The sequence below is a fragment of the Cygnus olor genome, chromosome 3 (genome assembly GCF_009769625.2).
Source record: "Cygnus olor isolate bCygOlo1 chromosome 3, bCygOlo1.pri.v2, whole genome shotgun sequence".
NCBI classification, from domain to species: Eukaryota; Metazoa; Chordata; class Aves; order Anseriformes; family Anatidae; genus Cygnus; species Cygnus olor.
In genome coordinates this window covers 102,162,205-102,187,028 of record NC_049171.1, presented here as the reverse complement: position 1 = coordinate 102,187,028, position 24,824 = coordinate 102,162,205, and the positions used below count along the sequence as shown (strand labels likewise).

Genomic DNA, 24,824 nt, shown 5'->3' with positions numbered 1-24,824 from the left:
TGCAGCAGACTTTGGTACAATCAGAATATGGCCTGCAATATATAGCTTCAGTCTGAAGTTCTCGATAATATAAGTTTATCTCATCATGGGCACTGTGTTAGTTCTGATTAGCTAGATAAATACTGCTGTTTTATTTATTTATGTATTTATTTATTTATTTTTAATATATCCTCCTAATGCTTCAGTAAAGCAGAGCTTCGAAACCCATCTGCAGCCTGTGTTTTGTGTAGAGGCGTGGAGGCAAAGCCCGGGTGTCACAGTCAGCCCCCGGCCCTCTCTGCAGCAGCACGGTGGAAAGCAGGGCCCTGTCCCGGGCTGGGGCTGAGCAGCAGAGGGAGCTGGAGCCGAGCTCAGCTCCTGTGCTCGTGGCTGTGTTGGTGCCCCGACGGCCCTGATCTCGCTGCCCTGGAGCTGCAGGCATGGGAGAACGGGCAGGCTGGAGCCCTTTGTGGAGCAGGGAAGCGCACAACCTCTGCAGGAAAAAAATACTTTTTCTGACGAATTTCTGGTGCTTTTACAGCAGTGGTGTTACTCATTAGAGCCAGCCCGTTAGGTGCTGCATTTGGTCCTGCCGTGCATCTCCCAGGCAGATCCTCATCTTGGGCCTCGACTTCCCTGCCAGCTGGGGGGGGCGCGAGTCGAGCTCTCCCTCCAGAGCAGCCGCCAGCGTCGAGTCACAGATCACTTGGCAGAGGGCAGTGATACAAAGAACGAGCCAGTGCTTTCTCCCCGGGGTCTCAGTGCCATTTATCTTCCCTGGGACTTGCCCAGCTCTGCTGGCCCGGCGCCTGGCATTCCAAGTCAGCTCTGCCGAGCCGCACGCCGCCAGCGCCGAACGGTTCGAGCTGCTGGGGACCTCGCTGCCCACTGGGGACCGACGGCTGTGGAATAAGCAGAGCTGCTTCTGTGGGTGCAGGGTGAAAACCAGCAACAACGCTGTCTTTTTCTGTAGCTGGCTGGATTAAAGCTGGTGGCAGAAAGTCACTGCCATCTGACAGCTGCGGCGGGGCATATGGTAGTTTCGGTTCAGTTCCCCAGTCTCAGGCATCCCCAGCCCAGAAACAATTGGCGCTGGCTCCTGGCAGCCGCAGCGCTGGGGCTGAGCAGGGAATGGGCCGGGGCAACGAGAGGCAGGGAGGGGGCTGGGGGAACGCTCCGCCAGGTTTGATAAAGTTGACTTTCCTTCTCTTGCAGTCAGCATTATCCTGCCTACTCGCTGAATGTGGCCTCCATGTGGCTGAAATTAGGGAGGCTGCACATGGCGCTGGAGAACAGACCGGCTGGGGTTAAGGCCCTCAAGAGGGTATCTCCTGCTTCCTTCGTTAATAACACCAGTTTGGGCATGGAATCGCTGAAACACGATGTGCTGCTCTGACAATAAGCCTGGCCTGGCTGAAAACGCAGCACGTGTTAATCTATTTGCTTGCAGGAATTTTGGCTCAGTTTTGATTTTTCCAAGATTGGATTATGGGCCTGTTCTCTCATACACGGGACCATATCTTTTCACAGTGGACTTCCACTGCAGCACTTGGAGGGAGTGTTATCCTAAAACATTTCTTACACATTCTTCTCTGAGCTAGAGCTGTACTAGTGTAAATGAAGCAGAACTCTGGCTTCTCCTGCCTTGCAGGGTACGGACAGGAAGAAATGTTTGGTTCTTATAAAAGGCACATAGTGTTTCATTGATGCCTGTGATTCCTATGTCCAAGTTAAACTAGGCATGCTTTTGGTGGTTGTTTGTTCTGGAACCAATTTATTTTTAAATAGTTGAAGGGAATTCAATGCATATGGTAATGCTGAGATTGGCAAATACAGCATTTGTTTTTTTACATTTTTCTTCACCCCTTTTTATTAGCCTGTTCCTTATTCTTTAGGTTTTGGTTCTTTTTTTTAATTACTGTTAGTCTGTACCATGTTTCTTGACTTTCTTCCCCTATTGCTGTTGGACAGAAGTTTATTTTAGTTTCTTAAGTATCAGTGACTACTGTAGCATATAATGGCTTAGTGTGGAATGCCATGGTTTTGGGGCTTTTTTTTTTTTTCCTTTTTAGATGCTGGCAAGTTTTTAGCCAGCAATAACAAATTCATACAGCCATGGTGAAAGATACAGTATATATGCTCTAAAATGTAACCATCACCTAGTTTAAAATTAGCAGAGGTTTTTCTTCACTGTGGTGTTTAAGCTTTGACTAAAACTGGGATTTGTGCCACTGGGAACACGGGATGGGAGCGAGGGGAACTGTAGGTAGATGTGTTGGCATAGTTAGCTTCCTAACACAAACATTTTCTAATGACTCATTTCCAAAAGCTGCCTACAGGAACTGCCCAAAGTTATCCCAGCCCCTGATGTTTGGAATTATTTAGTGGAAAAACAAAACCATTGTTCTTTGTCAGTTTGCAAGCAGCTCATCCAGGAGGCTGTCATTTCTCCTCTTGGGCAGGAGGGGGGATGGAGCCATTTCTCACCACTGTCGAGGTAGAAACCAAGGCTCCTGTTGTACTGGCTTAACAAGTGTAAGAGGTTAATTCCATAAAAAGTTCCTAAGAAGAAGACAACTAAATGTTCTTATTGTTAGGCTCCTGCAGTTCCTTGCTTTATCCTAGCATTGTGGTCTTTGAATATTCTCAGACAGTCTAAATTTATTTCTTTCAGTCCTATCTATTACATTTTATTACATTTGCTCGGGGCCACTACTGTCCTTTTACTGAAGTGGAAATCTTACCTCTGCACTCTATCCACTCTCTGTGGATATTGGCAGGAAGCTGCAAGACAGTGGGTTTGGCTGTCTGAAATGTTTGCTCTTAGCACCGGAGCTGTCTGTAGGTAAAATTGCAAGGAGTCTGGCACAATGGAGCCTGAATCTGAGGAGCTCTTGCTTTCACTTCAGCAGCTGCATAAGCAGATGCTTCCTTCCTAAACCATCGGTGGCCCCCTGGAATGAGTGAAGGAATGAGTGAAGGGTTTATAGAATCAAGTCTGAAATGCCTTTTTTTTAAAAAACAAAAAACAAAAAAACCTTCTGCAATAGCCCTGCTTGTCAGTCTGACAGCTGAAGGACAAATTGGTAGGAGCCGAGCTCCATCTGACAGTGGTTAAGTGTACTGCCAGAATATTACCCACCCCATGTGCAATTTTCTGTCCTGGAGCTGGTTGCATTCAAAGCAGTTTTGTCAGGAATATCATTTTGAAAGGTGCTTTGGGATCCTTTAAGATGAAAGATGTATTCTATGAATGTAAAAACCTTTATTACTTAGTTTTGAATTTCATTTTATTTCCTACTGGGTTTATGACTACAAGGGGACAAAAAGTAGCTAGAGGTGTCAGACTGTTTCAAACCTCCAAAGAGAGTATTTATAGCCTGGTGTTATATATGAATCAATTGTGTGAATATTTTTTTTCTTTTCATAGGCAATTGCCATCATGGAAGTAGCACACGGGAAAGATCATCCATACATTTCAGAGATCAAAAAGGAATTAGAGGACCACTGAGCCTTTGAATCTATGCAATCCTTCAAACCTTTATTTAAAAAGGCCTTGTTACGGAAACCTTCAGGAGTGCTTTGAAAAGTGATAGAGTATGAACACAGTTCTGTCCTATAATTGGAATGACAAACACACTTAGGGTTTGCAAAATGTTTCTAGCTTCTACAAATCTACAATTGCCTTTTTTTTTTTTTCTTTTAAAGGAAACAGCCATGGTTTCTTAGAGGGTATGCCTCTTAACAGCTCGTGCAAAAATGGCCAATTTTTCTTTATGGATTTTAATGTGCATCTTATTTGTGTAAAATAAATAAAGCGGTCTTGACCCCCTCTTGATTCCACTTGTACACTTGCATGAGTGCAACTAGTTTGACACTTAACTCGTTTCACTTAATCTGTCAAGTTAATGAGCAAAATGGGTGTGTTTTTATTGTTGTTGTGGTTTAGTATCCACGTTCTATTTTCACAAATCATTTTTTTGCTTGCAGTGGCTTAGCTGAAATAAAGAAGATATGGAGCTGGTGAGTTCTTCAGCACCTTTCCCTCAGTTAGTTTATCTGCAGGCCCCTCACTGCTCCTGGCAGGTGGGAATTCATTGCTGTAAGGACCTCGAGCTCAGCAGGCTTTGTACAGAGAATGCTGGCGCCTATCTCAGGGCTCAAAAGGATCACACAAGACATGCACTGTGCAATTTCTGGCTTTTTAATCCCCTTTATAAGTTAAGGTGAATTTATTACAGGGGGTTAAAGCTGTTTTAGTTTGTTAGCTATTACTTTTAAGGGAGGGACAAGACCAATTTCTGAGGAAAAATCCAGAGGGAACTACCTTTCCTTGCACGTTTATAAGATGTTAAAGGCTTTTTCCTCTACATTTAGTTTGATGGCAAGAGATACCTTTAAAGGATAGGGGGAGGAAGAAGAGGGATAGAGTGGCTCTGTACTTTCAGTACCATAGTTGAAGGATGTTGCACAGTAAAACTACGTGACCGTTCCTTACTGCTTTCACAGCTTAGAAAGTATAAGAGAGCCAGCACATCACCATTGTTCAAGGTATTTTCTTTCTTGAAAGTGTTGGTCTGAAAATAAAACTGCTAGAGCTCAAGGGTTTGTCAGATCATTCTGCTGAAAGCTTTCATTGCGCTCTAGCCAGCAATTGTTGGTGGAGTACGTAAAACTGCACCAGATCTTAGAACTGCAGAGATCCAAGGCCCTTTCACCACAGCCAAGTCTAGGAAGGGTGTATGAGCTGCCTCATTCTAGTCTGACTTTATCTTGTCACACAAACCATCGTCCAGGGAAATAAATAGCACCTTCATTTTTAGAAATGGGAAGTCTGGGCTCTGATCAGTAGCAGCAGGTTCTTCACAACTCACTGTGGCCCTGGTTGTGCCATGGAAAACAAACACGAGCATGAAAGGTGCTAATACGAAACCTTAAGCTTGTATAGGAAAGAATGCGTGCATACTTTTCCTTGAAAAAAAAAAAAAAGGTTTATTGTATACTGTGAATATGAAGGACAGCCTTACCAAAAAACCTTAGTGATGGAAGACTTTCATATTTGAAAAGGCGTATAAGAAACTATTTACATAAAGGCAGTGAAGGGTAAAAAAAAATTATTGCAGTCAATTAATGCTGAATAGAACTTTATAAAAAGAGAAAGAAAAGAAACAGTGCAAAAATACTGTCAAAAGTAATCAGTTCTATACACAAGATAAAACTGACAAGCATAAGCTTATGTACTGATATGAATAATACATTAGAATATAAAATAGCATGCATAGATTTTTTTTTAAAGGCTCTCAATAGCATAGCATAGTTCTGCCATTCAGCCCTAACAAGAGGGATCGGGGGACAGGAAGGGCATGCAACTGATGTCCCATTTCTCTACAAAATGTGTACATACAGTGAGGCTGTGAGACTTAGATCACTGTTTGCGCTTAATTGTCATGTACAGAATTAAAGAACCAAATACAACAGAAGCATCAAAATACTGAAAGTAAAACAGGACAGTAAAATCCAGTGACATAAAACTTAAACATGTTATTTCATTTAACATGTCCCACACAATTATATATGGGAATATTACAGTCATCTGCATGTGTAAACTCTTTTCCTTTGTAAAATATCTCAAGAAAGGTATTTTACTAGTGAGGAAAACATGTTTTCCATATGGAGCAATCTCAACAGGGTAAACAATTAACAAGCTATTAACAATGTTTCTGGCTCTAAAGAGCTGGTTTCTTTTAAAGATTCCGAGTAGCAGCAAGAAAATACTTCTCGTTAACATACACGAGAAGGAAGTTCTTACATATTTATGTGTTACTAAGCTGTGGAACTCCCCAACACAGAACGTTGTGAAGGCCAGAGGGATAAATGCACTGTAATAAAATGCAATTCACTGAAGATGAATTCATCAGTAATTATTAAACACAGTAAGAGGGATATAGCTTTAACCTGGGGAAGCCCCTAAATCACTAATGGCCAGGTGTGTTGGAGGGACTAAACACCCCGTGCTACATTCATTTATCTTTCTTAAGTGCCAATTACCAACCTGCCACAGAAGTATTTTGTAGGAAGCCATCCTTATTTAGTCTTGCCTGCCTGACAGGGAATGCTGCCACTGAAGCATCTGTGTAAAAAGACTCAGACCAAAATACTGAGTCCTGATGCAGGTGATCTGGAAGAGTAAAGCTGCGAAGCACTGTATTCAGTTCAGGGATCTGCTCAAACATTAGGCTTTTCATTACCTCTAACTAGTGCTGGGGTTCTTCAGTGAGAGCCGCTGTCCCACCAGCGTTCACTCTCCTGAGGCCAGGTCCTGCTGGTGCAGCAGGGAGCACTCAGTGAAGGCGCACACAAAGCACAAGCAACAAAACATGAACACTGAAAAAAAAGTCAACTGAAAAATGGCTGGGAAGAACCAAGCGAAATTTCACTGTTTTTAAAGTATCTTACGCTAACAAAATCTATTTACTTTTAAATATTTATATAAACACTGCTATTTTTGTGCTGTACAGTAGTGTTTTGTTTCACAAGCTAACAGTAGTTTATTTGTGGCTTAGAACTTTGTCTTCTCTTGGCCTCGCAGCCTAAGCAAGCAGCTGCTCCTTCCTCAAAGCACAGTCCTTGCAAGTCTGGGGGGCATGCAGCTGCATGGATGGCAAGACCTGCACATGCAGCCCTCACAGCACCTGATACTGTACAAAATACCTCTCTAGGAGGCTAAGAATGAGCTGGGGACAACTGCCTTCAGGGTTTTGGACCTCGAGCCTTTCTCTTGCTGACTGAACATCCATCAGCTGAACCGTATCAATTTTTACAGAGTATTGGACAAATGAAGTTTTCATGCAGTGCTGCCCTTCCAAGATCAGTTTTGGACATGTGCCCCTTCAACATGATGCATCCTTTATTTCATTAGATGTGTACCACCCGGGATTTCCGGATGTGAAGCATTCTTTTCCATAAAGACAAACAGCAAAATCTAACCTCTCCCAGTGAGGTACGAGGGCTGCTACAGCAGGTATTAGCCATGCTCATGCTGCTGCTTTTTGAGCGTGCAGCTCACAAATCGTTAGCAAGACTGACGACAGCTACTTCAGTCATCATCTCATCCCAGGAGGGAGCTGGGAAGTCAGCTGTGGTGAACACAGTACGGTCTGTAGCTGCTGCATTTCTCCCCACAGATCTCTGTGCTATATCCAGGTGAGAGACTGCCTGTCAGCATTTACCTGAGGGTCACTTGTGGGCTACAGCGACAGCAAGTACTGGATGAAAAATAATGTATTAGCTTAAAATAACCTTCTCAATTAGAAGCAGGGACACTTGCTCATTCCTTTCCAACCTGTCGTTTGCCATTTGCATTTGTCTGTTTACGAGAAAGAAGTAATTAAAAAAAGCTCTTGAAATCATGCAAATATTTAATATTTGCAATTGAGGCAAGTGATTTAAATAAACGGAACAAGTGTCCTTCAATATACTTCTTATAAAGGACTGCATTAGCAATAGGTTGAATAAATTCTCACAGGTGTGTCCTTCACCTGAAACACTAGTTTAGGGAAAAGCTATTTCCAATAGGGCTGAGTATTTGGGGTCCCTATACACCTCTATAATAGGAGAGGGTTTGCGGGATCAAACCTCATCTTACCTCAGCTGAGCAAGGACAAGAGATGCCAAAGCACGCCGAGCTCCACCATCCTCCATGCAGCCCGTGGAGGACAGAAAAAGGAGCTCTGCAGCACTGAGCAGACTTGGTGAGCAGCAACAGAATTCAGCCATCATCTCTCCCATCCTTGATCCAGATATTGTTAGGCATGAAATGCTCTGACCATAACTTTAAAGAAGAATTTGATGCCAGCAGCCTCAATACCACCATTGTTAAAGGTTTAAAGGAAAAAAGCTGTCAAATTGCAAAACTAAATATAGATTAAAAGTACATGAAAGGGAAAATACACGCAATGAATTCCCAAGTCACACTTACTCATCCACTCCAAGTTCTTTCTTAGAAAATAAGCTGGGGAGTGTAGGCTAAGCACGCCAGACTGCAACATGGGAACCTTGGAGAAGACTGCCATTTCCAACTTTTTTTTTTTTTTTAAGGTGAAGCTCCTTTTTTTTTGTTTTTTTTTGAAACTGACACATTTCTGCAAGATTTTCAATCCAAACCACTCAAAATGGATGAGACTGTTCTCTTGTAACCTACCCACAGTCATGCTTTGAGGCTAAGAAGTATGGAACCAACAGTAACTCAAAATGTCTCCTGCTGAAGGACTCCTCTGTTAGGTCTGTGGGTCAACAGTACTGTTGCTTTAAGCCTCACACATTCATTCCTGCTATGACTAACAAAATTGGATACAATATGCATTTTCCTGTCACTCCCTAAGAGGTTAGGAAATGCTGCCCAAGCGGTTTAGGACTGATAAACCTACAACAGGTTGAAAGTCAGGAGGTTCAGATTTTCCCCTACAGAAGTGGATCACATTTCACTCACAACCCATTGGCATGCTGAGGTTCGGCTGCGAGCTGGGGTGGAAGGGAACCTCTGAAGATATGCTCCAGCCCAATTCACGTAGGATATTAGCAGATCTACTCAAGATAAAATCTAGCAGGAAAAAATACATTGAAGTGAGACGAAAGGAAAAGTTTAAAATTACCATTCTTTGACAATGAAAGGGAAAAAGTGAGTCACATTGGCCTCTATCTACCACACCAGCCACGTTATGAGTTAATTGGAAATGACTGTTTACTAGGTGGCCGCTTATTTGGCTCATTAATGGGCACTGACTTAATTTGGAAAGGATTTTTGGTGCCATTTCATAATTAATATTTTTCTAAGACACCTGTGATGTATCTTTGCATAGAAGGCGCTTGCTTAATTTTCCTTTTAAACGCAGCTATTTACATTCTTTTATGAAGTAACTTTTCTGTCCCAACTGCAGGAACAGTAGGATGCGCTTCAGCCAAGAACAGCTGAATAACAAGACACAGGAACAGATTATTTCCCCTCCTGACTTTCTACCTCTCAAATCCAAGTGGTGCAATGGGACTTGACAGCTCTGAGTTCAAACTTAATTCATCATTAGGAAATTATTCAAAAAGCTATAACGAGATAACTAATTTAATACACTTTGCTTCAAGGTTTATTCCTTGGCTTGTTTCCCAGATATAAAGCATCTCTGTGCAATTATCATGCAGATGCTGCTGAAAAGACTTTAAATGGTTGCTGCTAATTTAACAAGAGATATGTTGGCATTGGCAGAAGGAAATAGAGGAAAACTGAAGTTGATGGAAAACTCAACTGATCCCTAAGAGGAACACGGTTGAGATATTACACCTAAATAACTCTTAACCATGTGTTGGTTGCTGGAAGCCTCTACTAGAATTGTTGTCCCATCATTACACCCCTATTGCATAGCACCAAACACACACAGTGGACTTTTACATGAATTTAGGAAGCGCTCTGGTACATGGCCTTAGATTAAGTTCCTGCTGATTTTACGGAAAAGTAGGTGTGTGGGTCCCTTTAGTGATCCCAAAGTTGAGAGTGCTCGTTAACTTAGGCCTTTAAACTCAACTTAAAGCTAGTTACAGCTTGGCCACGTGCATTCAGAACAAGAAAAAAAGCAGTATTTTGCTGCCAAGCAGTAGGAGGGAAATTACAGAAAAGCTTCAGTGTGAGATGCCCACAAACGTGCAGAGTAATTCTGACTGTTGTATAAAGAGAAAATGCACTGCAGTCTTTCCAGATTGCAGTCTGTGTTTCCACAGTAGGTTTTAGGACACACCTGAGTGATACTGGAGCTGGGAACTGCTGTCCCATGGCCTTCAACAATACTTGGCTTGACCTGTCCCACCTGCTGCTGCAGCTGATCTTTGCAGAAAGGCAGATGACTGCAGTTCACATAACGCCACCATGTAACAGCTGTATCCTCAGAAGACAGGAAGACTCATTCAGGAAAGAGAAACACAGTAGGAAGTTGGGAGACAAAACCAGAACACCAGCTTGTTCATCTTGTCCAAGCTGTGGGATGCTATAAAGACAGGGCATCAACTAAGGGGGGATTAAGGGGATGCAAAACCCCTGGCAGAAGAGGACAAAGCATGCACGGAAGAAGTGGGGATTCTGGAAAAGGAGAAGAGTGATCTTGGGTGCAAGGGGTTGAAATGTTGACTCCAGGGAAGAGTCAACAGATAAGGATGGGAGGCCAGGGGTTCAGAGGTAGGGGTACAAAGGAAAAGCAGCGAGGGACTAAAAGATGAAATTTACCTGGGAAGGGATATGTAGAAAAATCATTTCACCATGACAGAGTAACTACACTGTGACTGGGGCCCAGAGAGGCTGCAGAATCTCCACCCTTGGATATTTTTGAAATTTGCCTGGCCGTGGCAAGCTGATCCAGCACCGAGGTTAGCCCTGTGGGGCTCAGGGCTAGGAGCTGAGAGTGCCAGGGCTCCTTTGCAGCCTGACTCACCCAGAGCGCCGGGTCAAAGCAGCCAGCTGGGAGCAGCACTGTTGGCAGGAGGGGGCAGCGCAAAGAGAATGAGGAGCCAGCATCAGGAGTGGAGCAACCCCAGCACAGGAACTTTCCATCTCCTACGCCAGAAGTAACAGTGTGGGAACCCCAGCACAACTTGGTAAAGCTTTTTCCAAAAACAAAAAAGCCCTTTAAATACAGTTTCTATCACTTCTAAATAACTGTAAGTGAATGCTACCATGCATATGCTGCAAGGTAGTTCATAGTGTGATTTGCTCCAATGAAATAAACAGTGTGCAGAAAGGGATGTGCACAAAGTTGTGCAAAAACCTCTGGTCAACGCTGAGGGACAGAAAATGAGAGAGCAGAGGACAGGTCCAACTGCTGAAATACTTGCAGGACACATGGGTTTGTTCTTAGCTCTGCCACAGATTTCATTTTTGGACTCCGGCAAACCGCTTAAGAATCTGTTAATCCAGTTATGAAGTGGAGGAGGTTTGTTTCCCTTTTCTGTTCCGATTGTAAACGTCAGGCAAGGACTGTTTCTCCATTATGTATTTATACAGCATCTGGCAGAGCAGATTTCTAGTCCTAACTGGAATCCCTGAAAACTGCCAGAATAAAATAGTTATAATAAATAGGAGGGAGAACCCAAAATGACCAGACATGGAAACAGCAGTCTAAGAGAGCTGGTATGTGCAATTTAATACAGAGAACACCCTAACAAAGCGAGGGCTGCCAATACCAAACGGAAGACTGCTTGGTATGTTCATAAACCACACGACAGTGATGGGGGAAGAATCAAGAAAGGCTGTAAGCTAAAGCCCTCAAGGATCACTATTTAGGGAACTCAGCTACAGAGTAAAGACCACACTGATCATTTTGACTAAGTTCAAAGAACTAGAAAACAAAACAACTACAGCAATGAAGACACAGGAAACTAAGACAGGTGACAGGAGATGTCCAACTTGTATGGGGTTCCTTTTCTACACTACACAAGGTGAGCCTCTAGGCAATAAAACTTCCTGTGCAGTTCATCAGGAGATGCTTCTTTTTTTTTTTTTTAATTATTTTTTTTAAGCTGCATTTAGTTGAAATTGCTCTGCTGTTCAACCCACAGGAAAGACTCATTCACTGACCTCACAGTGCTCTGGGTCAGTTTTCTAACACTGCTTCAGCTCTTACGAATCCCTCCAAGGACTGCAGATAATAGCAAAGGCTTTGTTTAAAAGATCCAATATTGCTTTTTTCAAGGACTAATCTAAAAACTTAATTCTCATGGAATTTGAACAGTTTAACACCCAAACTCTCTGCCCTCACAACGGCCTGTGTTTGAGCCCTCTATAATGTGCCCTGCTGCGTATGCTCAGGTCTCCCTGTCCCAGGACTGTGCGTTCTCAGCTTCCACTCATACAGAACTGTAGCTGACATCTAGCAATTATTTTTTCTTCTTCTGTTTTTTTTTTTTTTTTTTTAAATCTATGATTAGCCACTTATCCGGGTCAGAATGTTCTTATGTGAGAAAAAGCCCACTGCCAAATAACTGTTCATTTCAGAAACTATGTAGTAAAATTAAAGCCAGCATTTTAGCTTTATGAAGGATTGCTTTCCCTATGGACATGTTACAATGCAGACCAGTCATGTCAAATATAGTTCAATTCAAAGCTCACTATAAGTTTTACAAGTTATTAAAGTAATTCACAAATTATTCTAAGAAAAATAAATTATATCTTCTATAAAATAATCCATGGGACACTATAGTAAAGAACATACATTCCTTACTTTCAAGACAACTTTAAAAAGTGCAATATATGCACACAGTGTTGTCAAGGCTGTTCCCCTTGTTCGTAGGTATGGTTCAGTCAGATCCACAAAGATGGGCCTGGGATGTTTTAAGAGATTAAATAAGTCTGGAGTTTTGCAGGAACTGGATGAGCACTTGATAGACAAATTTGTACTGGGCTATGGTCTGGATCATAAACATTCTCTGCTCCCGCAGGTGTCTCAGCATCACAGGGACGTCCACTTTCTGTAAAGTAAAGGAGAAAAGGCATAAGGATGTAGGTGTATCAGGTCAAACAATCATTGCCTCAAAGTTCAGTTATGTGACACAGGAACTCAGTTATGAAATGTAATGAATTTTAACCAACTGTAGTGAAATATTGCTTTTTTTTTTTTTTTTTCCTCCCACCAACTTTTGAACATAGAATCACAGAATGGTTTGGGTGGAAGGGACCTTAAAGCCTATCCAGTTTCAACTCCCTGCCATGGGCAGGGACACCTCCCACCAGATCAGGCTGCCCAAAGCCTGGCCTTGAACACCTCCAGGGATGGGGCATCCACAGCTTCTCCAGGCAACCTGTGCCAGTGCCTCACTGCCCTCATACTGAAGAACTTCTTCCTTATTATCTTATCTAAATCTTTTAGTTTAAAGCCCCTTGTCCTATGACTACACTCCCTGACAAAGAGTCCCTCCCCAGCTTTCCTGTAGCCCCCTTTAGGTACCGGAAGGCCGCTGTAAGGTCTCCCTGGAGCCTTCTCTTCTCCAGGCTGAACAGCCCCAACTCCCTCAGCCTGTCTTCGTACCAGATGTGCTCCAGCCCCTTGATCAGCCTCATGGCCCTCCTCTGGGCTCGTTCTGATACTTTCATGTCCTGCTTGTGCTGGGGGCCCCAGCACTGAACGCAGAACTACAGGTGGGGTCTCATAATAAAGGGTTTCTTCTCTTTGCAAGTTTCTGGTTCCATATGCCTGTTTTCAACTAAATAGAATAAACCCAGTATATTGTATTATCTCGTTGTATTATCTCGGGCTAAAGGCTAGATATTTCAGGAAGGTCTAAGGCAAAAATTGAATAGCTAAGATTATACAGTTAAGTTCAGGCTCCATCACTCAGTGCATATGGCTCTGATCCCTGGTCAGACTCATTCACAGAGGGAGGATCTGAGAGATTTTTCAAATGGCAATCAGGCATTAGGATCTTAAGAACAAAAGGTTCCTCAGACAAAATTAAAGCGCAGGCGAACAACTGATCCTTCCACTAAGGACTGTCACCAGAAGATCCAGAAGCCCCAACACCTGACCTCCCCCAGCCAAGCCTGTGCTAGAGCACAAGGCTCTGGAAGACGTGTATCCAGAAAGTGGAAGAGTTGGCCCTGAGGACCCTGCATCCACAATGCTGGTTTGGCAGACTTCAGGCTAGTATTTGTTGCCATGTACTGAATGGCCATGAGGAGCTGGGACACATCAGGTGCCTTCCAAAAGGGCATCTTCCTGCTTAGTTTCATCCCAAAGAAATTCATTCGTGCCCTTAAAATGCTCTGCAGCAGGAACTAAAGCACAATAAGTGGGGACAGACTGGAAGACCCACTGTGAAAGTGCACCTCTAATCCTAACTAGCACACGGGTGCACGTGCATCTTGTGATGGTCTGAATGAAAAAATGAATGGGCTGTGTGAAACAGAGAGCCTTGTGAGGCAAAGTGTCAGAATTTGCTGGAAAACTCACCATCCTATCTCCAGCATTTAGGGAGCGAAAGCACTGTGATGTTACCGTGTCTCAGCTGTTATAACAGGTACACCAGGAGCTATTCCGAAGTCACCGAGCCATGAAGCTCAGCCTACCAGGCTCAAATTCAAAGAACGTGTATGCAGCATGACCCAAGATGGGGGATTTTCTGTTTTCTATTGCAGCACTAAATGCAAGCACTGGGATACACGCTCCTGTTGAAGGAAGTCCTTAAGTGCTGCAAGACACAAACTGAGGAATAGTTACTCTATCAGGCTACACAACGTGCTCTTTGCAATGCCAGCTTGCCATTCCAGACACACACAAAGGAGCTTGGCAAGCAAATTCTGGCTGCAATGAAAAGTGTTTCAAGTACAATGCCTGGGCAAAAGGACAGAGAAACAAATCAAGACTTCTGCTAGCCACTGGAGGTGAAACTGAGCACAGACTCTGCTTGCACGCACAGTAGAAATTTTCTGGAAAGTTTAAAATAAAAATCACGCTGCATATCCATTTCTGTCCACTTGTATAAAGCTCAGAATCTCCATTCTTTGTAAACAAGCCCTAACTCATACGCCGTCACTTTCTGAAAGCGAGGTTAAATATTCTGCCACATCCCCAAACAATGTTACAGAAGAACAGCTCTAGAGAGTCAACAAGCATAAAGATTTGTAAGCTGGGGTGAGTAATGTCATATTATTTTCAGCAGGTACAAAGGCAAGCATAAGCTCTTTTCACTTACAAACTTAGAGAAAGCCTCCCTGTGGAATCAGAAGCTTACGAAAGCCATTCGGTCCTTGCTGAGCAAAGTCATGCAGAACTCAATCTCAGCTGAGTAACTACAACAAAGACACAGACCAGCTTCGACCTGCACAACCACATCACCATCTCAGTGGTTCGGTGTTTGACAGTTTGCTGATTTTTACTTGGCCTGTAGCGCACCGTGATCAGTGACTCCATGCGCCTCCTTGTAACCGATGAGGCTTCCTTTACTCTCAGAAATGAAAGAAAAGCCCGTCCTGTCTATTTGACCTCACTATTCGTATTCACCTTAGCATTTTATTTCAGGCAAGCAGAACCTTTAAATTCACCTTCACCAAAACACGTGTCAACAAAAGACAGGTAATGCTTTGCTAAGGTGGCATTTGCAAAAAGAACAGAAATGTTAATTTCTGATTCCCAAACTAAAAATCTCTCCTATGAAGATGCACTTGAAAGTGTGATCATGAGTTCACGTCCCAGTGCCAAGTCTGAACTAGAAGTCAGCAGAGCACAACAAGCTCAATTGCTTCCTTCTATGTGACTAGAGAAGTAAGGATGTAATGATGTGACTTACTGTATTTCTTACCATATGGCAAGCTACTGAAAATCTATCCCTGCAATGAGATACACAGCTTCAGACTCAAACAGCAAGTGCCCACAAGTTACAGTGACTGAAGTTGTACAGCAGTTGATCAAAAACAGCTTTTCAACTAAACCTGAACACTCAGAAATCAAGAGATTGTGTTTGAGTATTGCTGTACACTTTCCAAGATTGTCTGTACAGGGATTTTCAATCTCCTTCTCCTTTTTCCTCCTCCACTGAAATGTTAACATTAATATGTCTCCTTACTGGGACGCTTCTGAAGAAATCAACCAATTCATAAGACTAAAGCTTTTAAAGTAATAAGCCACTTGATTTCAGAAAAAAATCAAATCTACTTCAAAATAAACCAGTAAAAATGCTTCGTGAAAAGGAAGCCTCTGTCCAGAATGCAGTATCTGTCACAAGCTGAAAACACACTGTGCTCAACTAATAATGAAATAAGATTTTTAATCTTTTTTTTAATTAGGTTTTAACAAACCAAAAATATTAACTTATTATGATCTAGAGCAACAAAGCCCTTAAGGCAAATTGTCTTTAATATTACTGATGATCTCCACCATTAATCAAGACAAAAGAATGCTTTAATTAAGAGACATCAGAGAAATCCCTTATTATTGAGCACCACCATCAGCTCCTACTGAAGTTGATGGAAATTCTTCTGAACATCAAGGCTCAACCCCATGCTCAGAAGTCGAGGTACCTCCTTTATCTTCACTTGCTATTTGGCTACTCTTGGCCGAAGAGGTGACTTCTGTAAACCGCAGACAAACTCAGGTGGCCGAAACGTGTTGCACAACTGTTTAGCACGTGTTCCTGGCACACTATTAGCATTCAGAGGTTACCGTAAAGCTGACCCAGCTAAACTTGTTCACAGACAGTTCAGGTCTGGCTCTCACAACCATCCAGATTTCCTCTGGGGTGCAGAGGTTTCATTGCTGCTGTGTGCACAACAGAAGAAGTCAGTTCCAGACCCCAGTGCCTATGGAAGTAAGTCAAGTGGTCTTGACCACTCAGAACCACTGCCTCACACAGGAGCAGTTATTAAACAGCTGCTGACATAAGAAGGCTGCAGAGCTCCCAAAGCACATACGTGTGGGTTCTTTCTGTCCAGGCCAGTTCCTTCTTGCCCCTTTCCCCACAAAACAGTGGGGATTGTGACATAGATCTAGAGGCCAGCTACTACAGAAGCCCAACTGAAGTTGCAGGAGGTTCGTTGTGGCTGAAATGAGCCCATGATCTCTAGGTGATCTTGTAACTACAAGAACTGTGAGCTGCTGGAGGGTGACAGAGAGCAGAGAAGAACAAGGCAACTTCTTGCATCACTTTTTTAAAAATAGTGAACAGGAAAGTGCAACTTTTCAAAAAAAAAAAAAGCAATTAAGTACCAACTTGTCTCCTTTAGGATTTGATTTTGGAACGAGCCAGGATCACATCACATGGCACCTTGCACAGGAAGGCTCCAATCTATAACTGCATGGTAACACAGAAGGTCGGTGAGCATTTCGGGCCTGCACATACAGTCTACAAGCAGCTCATCTACTGGATGATTATTGGGAAGGGCAGATAAGTGTCAGTGCGTCACTCCTGCTGTATTCTTAGCTCTATTCTTTGGTTTTGGTCTCTGAGCAGTTCCTCTGGCAATAGAAATCCCCTGTTTCAATAGCTGTTTTCCGTATGTTGTAACTGTGTGGCATGTTGTTATTCAAGACGTAATGTTTTTCCTGGACAGGTCTCCAATGACAAAAGACACAGTTGAAAAGCAAGCACCTACACATGGTTACTCTCCCAGTGCTCTTATTCTTAACGTTGCCTCAGACTACATTACTAGTTTTATATCAGCTGCTACTCTTAAAGATCTATTCCCAACACATACACCTTTTTCTTAAGGCACCGCCAAGTTTTGTTCCACGTGAGATTAGAGACAATACAAGAGAAAGGAAGGAGTCTGAAGAGTGAGTTTATACAGCAGAAAGCATTAGTTAGAAGAGGATGGAAGCTGACATTGTACTTTAAACTCTGTCAGATTCTTCTTGTGAGCATACTGTCTGTATCTAGACTGTTAATTAAAAACAGGTACAAATTAGACTAAACTCTTAAAAGACATAAAAAAGCCTTAATTTTTAATCTATTAAAATAATATCAACAAAAATGCGTAACATCAACCCAACAGCAAACCAGAAGTACTTTCTGTAATGGTAAATCTCTGCCTGTTATGTTAAGGCCCTTGTTTCACAAAAGTACTAGAAACGAAGCATTTCAATGCCTTTTAATTTTAACCTCAGAAAGGTAGCTAGTCAGTCAAGGAATGAGCTCAGGGTTTGCACTGAGAAAAAGACGCTTGCTTACTTCATTGTGCTCCAAGCACCCAATCATCAGTTCTGTTAGGATAACCACGCCAGTCCTTCCTACCCCCGCGCTGCAGTGAACCACAATGGGAGGGTTGCAGTTGTTGCTGCTGTCCAGCACGCTGTTGGTATGGCGACGCACTGACTGTATCTCCTCCAAGTAAGCTGCAAGGTAAAACGCAAAGTTGCAAACATCTATACGTTTAAATGTAAAAATTGGGGGGAAAAAAAAAGGAAAAGTCATTCTTTGTCAAAATGGCAAGAATTTACATTTTTTACAACATGCTAATTTTTTTGGCCAGGGTGTACTGAACAGTCCTGAATCCAGCAAGTACCAGTTGGTTCTCAATTACTACTTGAGAGTCTGCTCCTTTAAATTAAACTGCACCTTTTAAAAATTAAATACCATTTTCACCTCTGCAAATCTCCAGGTCTCCTAAACAGATGATTCCAGACATTACTTACAGCAATTCCTGCTATTAACAGGATCAAAACAACATTGTTGCTGACTCTGATTTTTCCTCCTGTTATGTCACATCTTTCAGGACCAAGATCCTCAACCACCTCAGCTCCTACCTCTTGCATCCTACTTCTTTCTCCAAATCACACTAACATCTGACCTAGTTAAGGCCTCTGTTTGCCAAAGCAATAAATATTTGCTATCAGTCTCAGCTCTACCTAGGTGCAGTGAGCTGAATCCAGTGTGAGCAACCTTTTGTTTGATGTCTTTTATCATGCAAGTTAAAGAATTCTTACATAAAAACCCTTGGACTTCTTCTGGACAACCATGGTCTGGCCAGTCAGTATACTGCAAATGCCACACTGTCCTCTCCTGCCCAGAGAGAAGATGCTTGACCTTCAGACCAGTGGTCGCGTAGCAGCCGGAGTCTGTGCGGAACTTAGTTGTCACCTTGAACTTCCCGTAAGTGGCTGAGCTGTGCTTAGAGCCCAGTTTAGGCCAATAACGATGACTCTTACTTCTTCCTCCCTCCTTTACCACACAGAAATAAAAGAAAGAAAAGCAGTAGTTAGCTGCTGCAGTTATAATTCTCTACAAATAGAGAGCATAAAACTCTTCCTATAGGACAAGTTTTCACATTTCAAACTACGCGAAGAGCAAGGAGCATCCCATGAAGTAAAGAAAGTATCTGTTAAAATTCTCAGTAACATAATATTTCTTATTCCCAGTTTTCACACTTAGAAAATGTTTACACAGGTAGAGCAGATATATTAGAAACGTGTGAAGAACAAACTCTTGTCTCAGGGCAAAAGCCAGCTACTGCCTAGAGCATCCCAGGAAATATTCTCCTCCTGGGCATGTCTTTCCTTTCACTTGAAAGAGATTCCCTACAGTAAATTCTGAAAGTATCTGCTGTTCATCAGCCCTGGGAACTGGACAGGGACTTGATGTAGTATGGGACTCCCCTGTGCTTGTTAAAAGCAACCAGGCATACAGCTGAACGCAGAGTTAGTTAGCAACGTGTGTCAGATTTTATAACATAAAGAAATCCAAGCACATAATTCTTGGATTACAACAGAAATAGCTGTTTTGCTTGGCAAAAGAATAAAAAGATTTTATTTATTTTTTACACGGACGCTTCTACGGAAACAGCAGCTTCTAGTCTCTTTTCAGCTGATAAGAGCAACGGTATGCAGAACTGGCCTTGGACAGGGTGGAAGTCTGTGTCATTTTAACCAGGAGCAGTTCAGCACTCTCACATTCCAATGGAAACATCTTTGTTTTGTTTGGCCAAAGCGGAGTGAAGCAGGGGGAAGGGGGTGTTCTGGTTGCTTCACTTCAGTACTTGCCAAACTGAATATTAGAGAGTTACAAAATATAGCATTATAGCAGTACGGGCATATGCTCATCAAAGAGAATGAGAGGAAAAAGGGCTGTTGACAGAAAAACAGGTTACTGGAGTGGGAAGTGATGATAACAGGAGACTCACATCAGAACGAACTGTGCTCCGTGATTTTACATACCTCTTCAGCTGTGACCATGGCTATAACATTCACCCCCTGTTCCCACACCATCTGCCAGAAGTCATGGCACGTGTGTGGCAGAGGTCCTTGGGTAGCAACGTAGTGCCACTCTTCTCCACCTACAGTAACCTGGGAGTAAGAAAAAAATAAATAAAATATAGTCAGTGCCCAAGTTCTCAGCAGTGTTTGTGCCAGAACTGCCCTTTAAACAAAAGTGACCACAATGAAACCTTTACTACTTTGTTCTTACACTGTTGTTTAAAATTGTGAACATGAACCATCCTGTTGGTAACAGCAAATCTGACAAAACACAATCTTTGGTGTTTCCAAGTCCTTTCTTGACGCCCATAAACAAAGCTTTGAGCAAAATGTCACCCATTTTTCTTGCCATTGCATCTGGATCATATAGATGAAAAAAAAAATATTGAGGCCTTGTTTCTGAGATGGCTTAAGTACAAATAAGCAGCTGACTGACTGCCCTGGGCTTTATGACAAACCCATGACAAAAAAAGAACCGAGTGCCAGAGGAAGCGTCTATATGCATTTAAAGGCATTACATTGCTGCAAATTAACTCTTAGTAGTGTAGAAAGCCTGAATGCAAATGACATTTTGCGCTAGGAAAACTAAAGGCCTCCAACTATTTAGGGCCTCTCTCAACAGTTTTCCAGTCAGGGAAAAAATATTTTCTTTAATAGACTCTTACTGCACCGATCACTATTGAAGATGTGGCCAAAGCCCAAAATTGATACAGTTATGCCCACACACTGTACGTAACACAAAAGACAGACAGGCCCAGCTAGTGATTAGATCAAGACAGGCACCGTTTCAAGTTTCTATTCCTCGCTCATCTTGGGTTTTCAGTTTAGAATCTGCCATCTACTTATATAGTAAATCCAGCACATTAAATGGGTTTCAAATGCCATGTGAGATTTGAAATTATCTAAAGCTGGAGTCATGTAAGTCTGTTTCACAATATGTAACTGAATTAGCAACCACATCCTACATCATTATTTTTCTACATGACTAATTAAATCATTTTTAAAGCACAGAAATCACTTTTGTGTGTAAAAAAATATTATCACTGATTATTTGCTATACATCAGGTAAAGTTTATACAACTTTTTTTTTAAGCAAAGTTTTAAGTCAAAAGAGCCAAACCACTCTTAGAGCTACGAGATCTCATTTAAAAATGTTCTTAACAGTGAGAAAAAAAATAACGAAACAGACAAAAACCAGACAGCTGAACTAATTATTTTGAAAAAGTTTAAACATTTTTCTTTCGCAGACTAAGACCTTCTAATTCTACATGTTAGCCCAGAGCCACTTCTCACAACAGAGTTATAAATCCCAGAGAAAGAGATTTACAACTGAAGTGCTGACACGTCCATAAATATCAAGGTGCTGGCGGACAATGCTACAAGGAGAAATCAATAACTCTGACAGGTTTAAGCATATAGTACATTTGAGGTACAGGTCTTTGAATACATTTTCAGAAATGCAATCAAATTTGTTATTCAAATAGCTGTTCATGAAGCTGAATTGCTTGGGTTTTTATACCTATAGCTAACATGGTGTTTTTATGGTAACAAATTTCTCACTGCACTGGAAACAGTTTTCAATCCTGTATACCTAGCTCATTTTCTTATTTCATACTATGCATCAGTCTCCTTTGTGACTGACAGTTAAAAGCTGCAAGGCCAATGCAGGCAAATCCCTCACGTTCTTGTACTAGATGGAAACACAGGCAGCATAGCACTAATCTGCATCTTGCTCTGCTCTTGCACTTGCATATTGGTCCACAGTCATGAGCATTGGTATAGAAATTACTGAGGCCTTTCAGTTAGTACTGGCCTGACCCAAACAATATGATGAAAGAGTCTTAAGAACTTTTCGCTTAATCCAAAAATTTAATTATGATTGGCATCTTTGGTGTAGGCAATGATCTCGGTGTCTTAACAGCAAAGGTCAATGGTAAATAAGCAGATAAACACTGAAGAACTGTAGGGCTCGCAGACTGAGCGGTGGGAGCTGGAATCTTCCAGGCATGGATCTTATCAGGATGATATAGGAGTTTTCTTTGTCTCCTGACTTCTGGTCCAAATATCCAGCCTCCTGGCACACGAAATGAAAGGCCCATAAATAGTCTGGAGGGAATGCGATGCCTGGAATGTTTACTGCATTCTAATGCCCTGACTGCAGGATATTAAAAATTGAATATTGGGCTGCAAACACACACACACTGTGACACCGAGGTAAATTTCGCAGATGCAATTTCACCTTCTAAGCAAAAGAACATCTGCTTGGCTTCAGTAAGCGCCACTTGGAGTGCAAGAGAAAAATGCTGGCAAGGACCGCTGTCATGTGCTAAAATATTTGTGCATGTTCCTGGGTGCTCTGTGAATGTGAACTGAGTGCGTGTCCAACACTGACACACAAGGTGAAATGCACACTCAGAACTGGCCAGGGAAAATTCTTTTTCTGGCTAGTACTGGCTTGTGGGCATAATTTATGTTAGCAATCTCTTTTTTTGTCCTCCCACAAAGTATGAGAAACATTTTGGGCTCAGAAATCCATCATCACAGCAATGCCTGATTATGCAAAAACGCAGTATCTGCTACCTCCCAGGCTATGGCAGAGAAGTGATAGCCAGCCAGGATCCTGGTTCAGAAATTGTTTTGAATCAACATAATTTAGCACTGTAAATCACAAGCAAAGAGGCCAGCAATTCTCTTTAAACTTTTAAAGGGCTTTTACTCCAGTAAAATATCAATTTAACAGGATGTTTTATTTATTATTTTTGAGTTATTTCTTTATAATTTGGATTTTGACAAGGAAATAAAGCAGACAGCCCTCCCTGATAACAAGAGAATCCGTCATCTGAGGGAGACGAGTGTTGTTAGTTCTCTCAGAATAGAGCAAAAAACAGCAAGAAATTTTACGCTTCCAATAACTATTTGTAAAGAAAAACCAAGCGTCTGCAGCCACTGCAGGACAGTTCACTTAAAACTGGTTATGTTCATAAGTAAGTCATATCATGGCTTAAATTATTTCCACATTGAATTAACAGGAAGAAATCTGAAGTATCTTGACAACATCTTACTTTGAAACATAGAAATCTAATGCAGTACCCTAGCAGAAATATAGGGAAGTTCATTAATGAAGTGCTCTCTTTATCACTGCAAACATATATATGTGTGTGTGTGTGTATATACACACACGCATATATATAAATATATAAAATTCAACTCACAATGAAAGAGGCAGAAATCAATTACTGATCTATACAATTGCAATATCTATGTGAATATGGATTACTCATAACTGCATATGTTTTCTTTGGACATGGAGCTATGCATATGAAACTACACCCCTGATTTTTAAAAAATCATAACCTATATGCTAGTAAACAGAAAAAATATTTCACTCAAAGCTGGTACAGTATTACTTCTGGGCCATACTTGTCCGTTGCAGGGATCTTTCTATCTAGGAAAGAAAGGGGCTGCTGTGGCCTGCAAGGTTATTGGGACCAATCGGTCAGAACATGTACAGACTGAATACATAAAGTTTGCCTGCAGCTGTTTCTCTCTTGAAAGCTTCCACTTCTGGAAACTCTGAATGTACTCCCCTCTGACAGTAACATCTCCTTGCTCTGTACTTCGCTGCTTTTTCTTTCAAGTACACATTCCTGACAACTATATTACATTGCAGGTAGTGGGGCAGATCTAACTCATTTTCATGAGTGTTAAGAAATGCAGCATCTCTTTCTACGTTAGCCAACAGAGACATTCCCCAAGTTGGCAGAGATGAACATAAAGATGCCTCTCTAAAATGAATTCCAAGTCTCTAGCAAATTAATCAACTCATGCATGTTAATTGATATGGGACTTTACAGATGCCTGTGTTGACATGAAGGTACAATGACGCACCCTGTTTTGACCAAGTTACATTTTTAAGTTCCAGAACTATGGAAAATGCTGCTGTACATCGAGAAACAAAGTTCCAACATACCTTCATTTGCAATACAAAGCCCAAGAAAGCTTTTTTACCTTTATGTGTGAAGCATTGATGTAGCCTGTGTTATTTTCTTTGGTCGGCACCAGCTCTACTCGGTTCTCCTCATAAGGAACGACCTCCCTGATGCGGTTGCGCTCTGTGTTTTCAGGCAAGGCAGCAGTGGTGAAGATTCCATCTGCCTTCTTCTTTGGAATCTGCTCATATTCTGTAAACACCATCCCCTCTTCCAGCTTCCTCTTCAGGTTCTTGCACTTTGATTTAACAGAAAGTAACATCAATCAATTAACTCTTCCAGGAATAAGATGTACTACTAGACCTGTTCATCAGATCTCTGAATCTCTTTAAAGAATACAAAACATAGTATTCTCTCACTTTTCTTTTTTCAGTCACATTTATCTGAGGAAACATGACTTTCTCTATTTCTACCAAATAAAACCACAAGTAAATTTTACTTTTTTTTTATTGCACCTCCATATTTTTAAGGCCAGTACCATAAAAAGGAAAAACATGCTAAATACAATACTATTCAGTATGAATTTGTATGCTATCTCTCCACAATAGATATTTGTAAGAATATTGCAGATTTCTTTTTATGAAGTAGATCACACTGAAAAGCATGATGCAATCCACATTTTCAAAATACTGCATAACTTGCATGCATGCAGTTTCTGTGGTTGAACAAAATCCTGCATACATGCAAACTGAGGTTAAGTTCTGTCATCTGCATGCCAGGCAACAAGATAAGGCTGCAAAATTCTCCTCAGAAAGACAGAAAGAAATATTCTTAGCAAATGTCTCTCAAATCCTAACAGCAGCAACCGTTTTTAATTTCCAAAATTCCATTTACATGAACACACCCGCATGTGCAAACATTAGGAGACAGAAGATTTTTTTTAAATCCAGTTAGAGATATTAACTGAACTTGTTAGTTGTATCAGAGCACGGAGATTGCAAGGACGATAAAAAGACTCCTTGATCAAGTAAAAAATGTGCAAAAGATTAGATTTACAACTTGATTTTATACGACGTTGATTGGTCATGTGAAATGGTAAACAGCCTCAACAACTTCCACCAACTTCAGTAAGCACTGAAGATATTTAACACCTAGCATCTGGAGATGCACCAGTGGTAACTGCAGACCTTTGACATTAACTGCT

At 41.7% G+C, this 24,824-nt stretch overlaps 2 protein-coding genes across 8 annotated transcripts in view; one reads left to right on the top strand and one right to left on the bottom strand.

Moving 5' to 3' along the window:
* Positions 1-3,811, top strand: part of SMYD2 (SET and MYND domain containing 2) — a 28,871-nt gene extending 25,060 nt beyond the window's left edge. The window contains exons 11-12 of one of the 2 annotated variants that reach the window (XM_040554228.1): positions 1,195-1,303; positions 3,410-3,811. In XM_040554228.1, the coding sequence (XP_040410162.1) occupies positions 1,195-1,303; positions 3,410-3,490 (190 nt within the window). In that variant the 3' untranslated portion in view covers positions 3,491-3,811. The remainder of the gene's footprint in view (positions 1-1,194; positions 1,304-3,409) is intronic. The other variant, XM_040554229.1, reaches the window with a different exon arrangement.
* A 1,134-nt stretch (positions 3,812-4,945) lies between these two features.
* Positions 4,946-24,824, bottom strand: part of PTPN14 (protein tyrosine phosphatase non-receptor type 14) — a 116,311-nt gene continuing 96,432 nt past the window's right edge. For all 6 annotated transcript variants that reach the window (XM_040554224.1, XM_040554223.1, XM_040554222.1 and 3 more), the window contains 5 exons: positions 23,700-23,918; positions 19,653-19,781; positions 18,426-18,660; positions 17,671-17,834; positions 4,946-12,480 (listed from right to left, as the gene is read on the bottom strand). In XM_040554224.1, the coding sequence (XP_040410158.1) occupies positions 12,352-12,480; positions 17,671-17,834; positions 18,426-18,660; positions 19,653-19,781; positions 23,700-23,918 (876 nt within the window). In that variant the 3' untranslated portion in view covers positions 4,946-12,351. The remainder of the gene's footprint in view (positions 12,481-17,670; positions 17,835-18,425; positions 18,661-19,652; positions 19,782-23,699; positions 23,919-24,824) is intronic.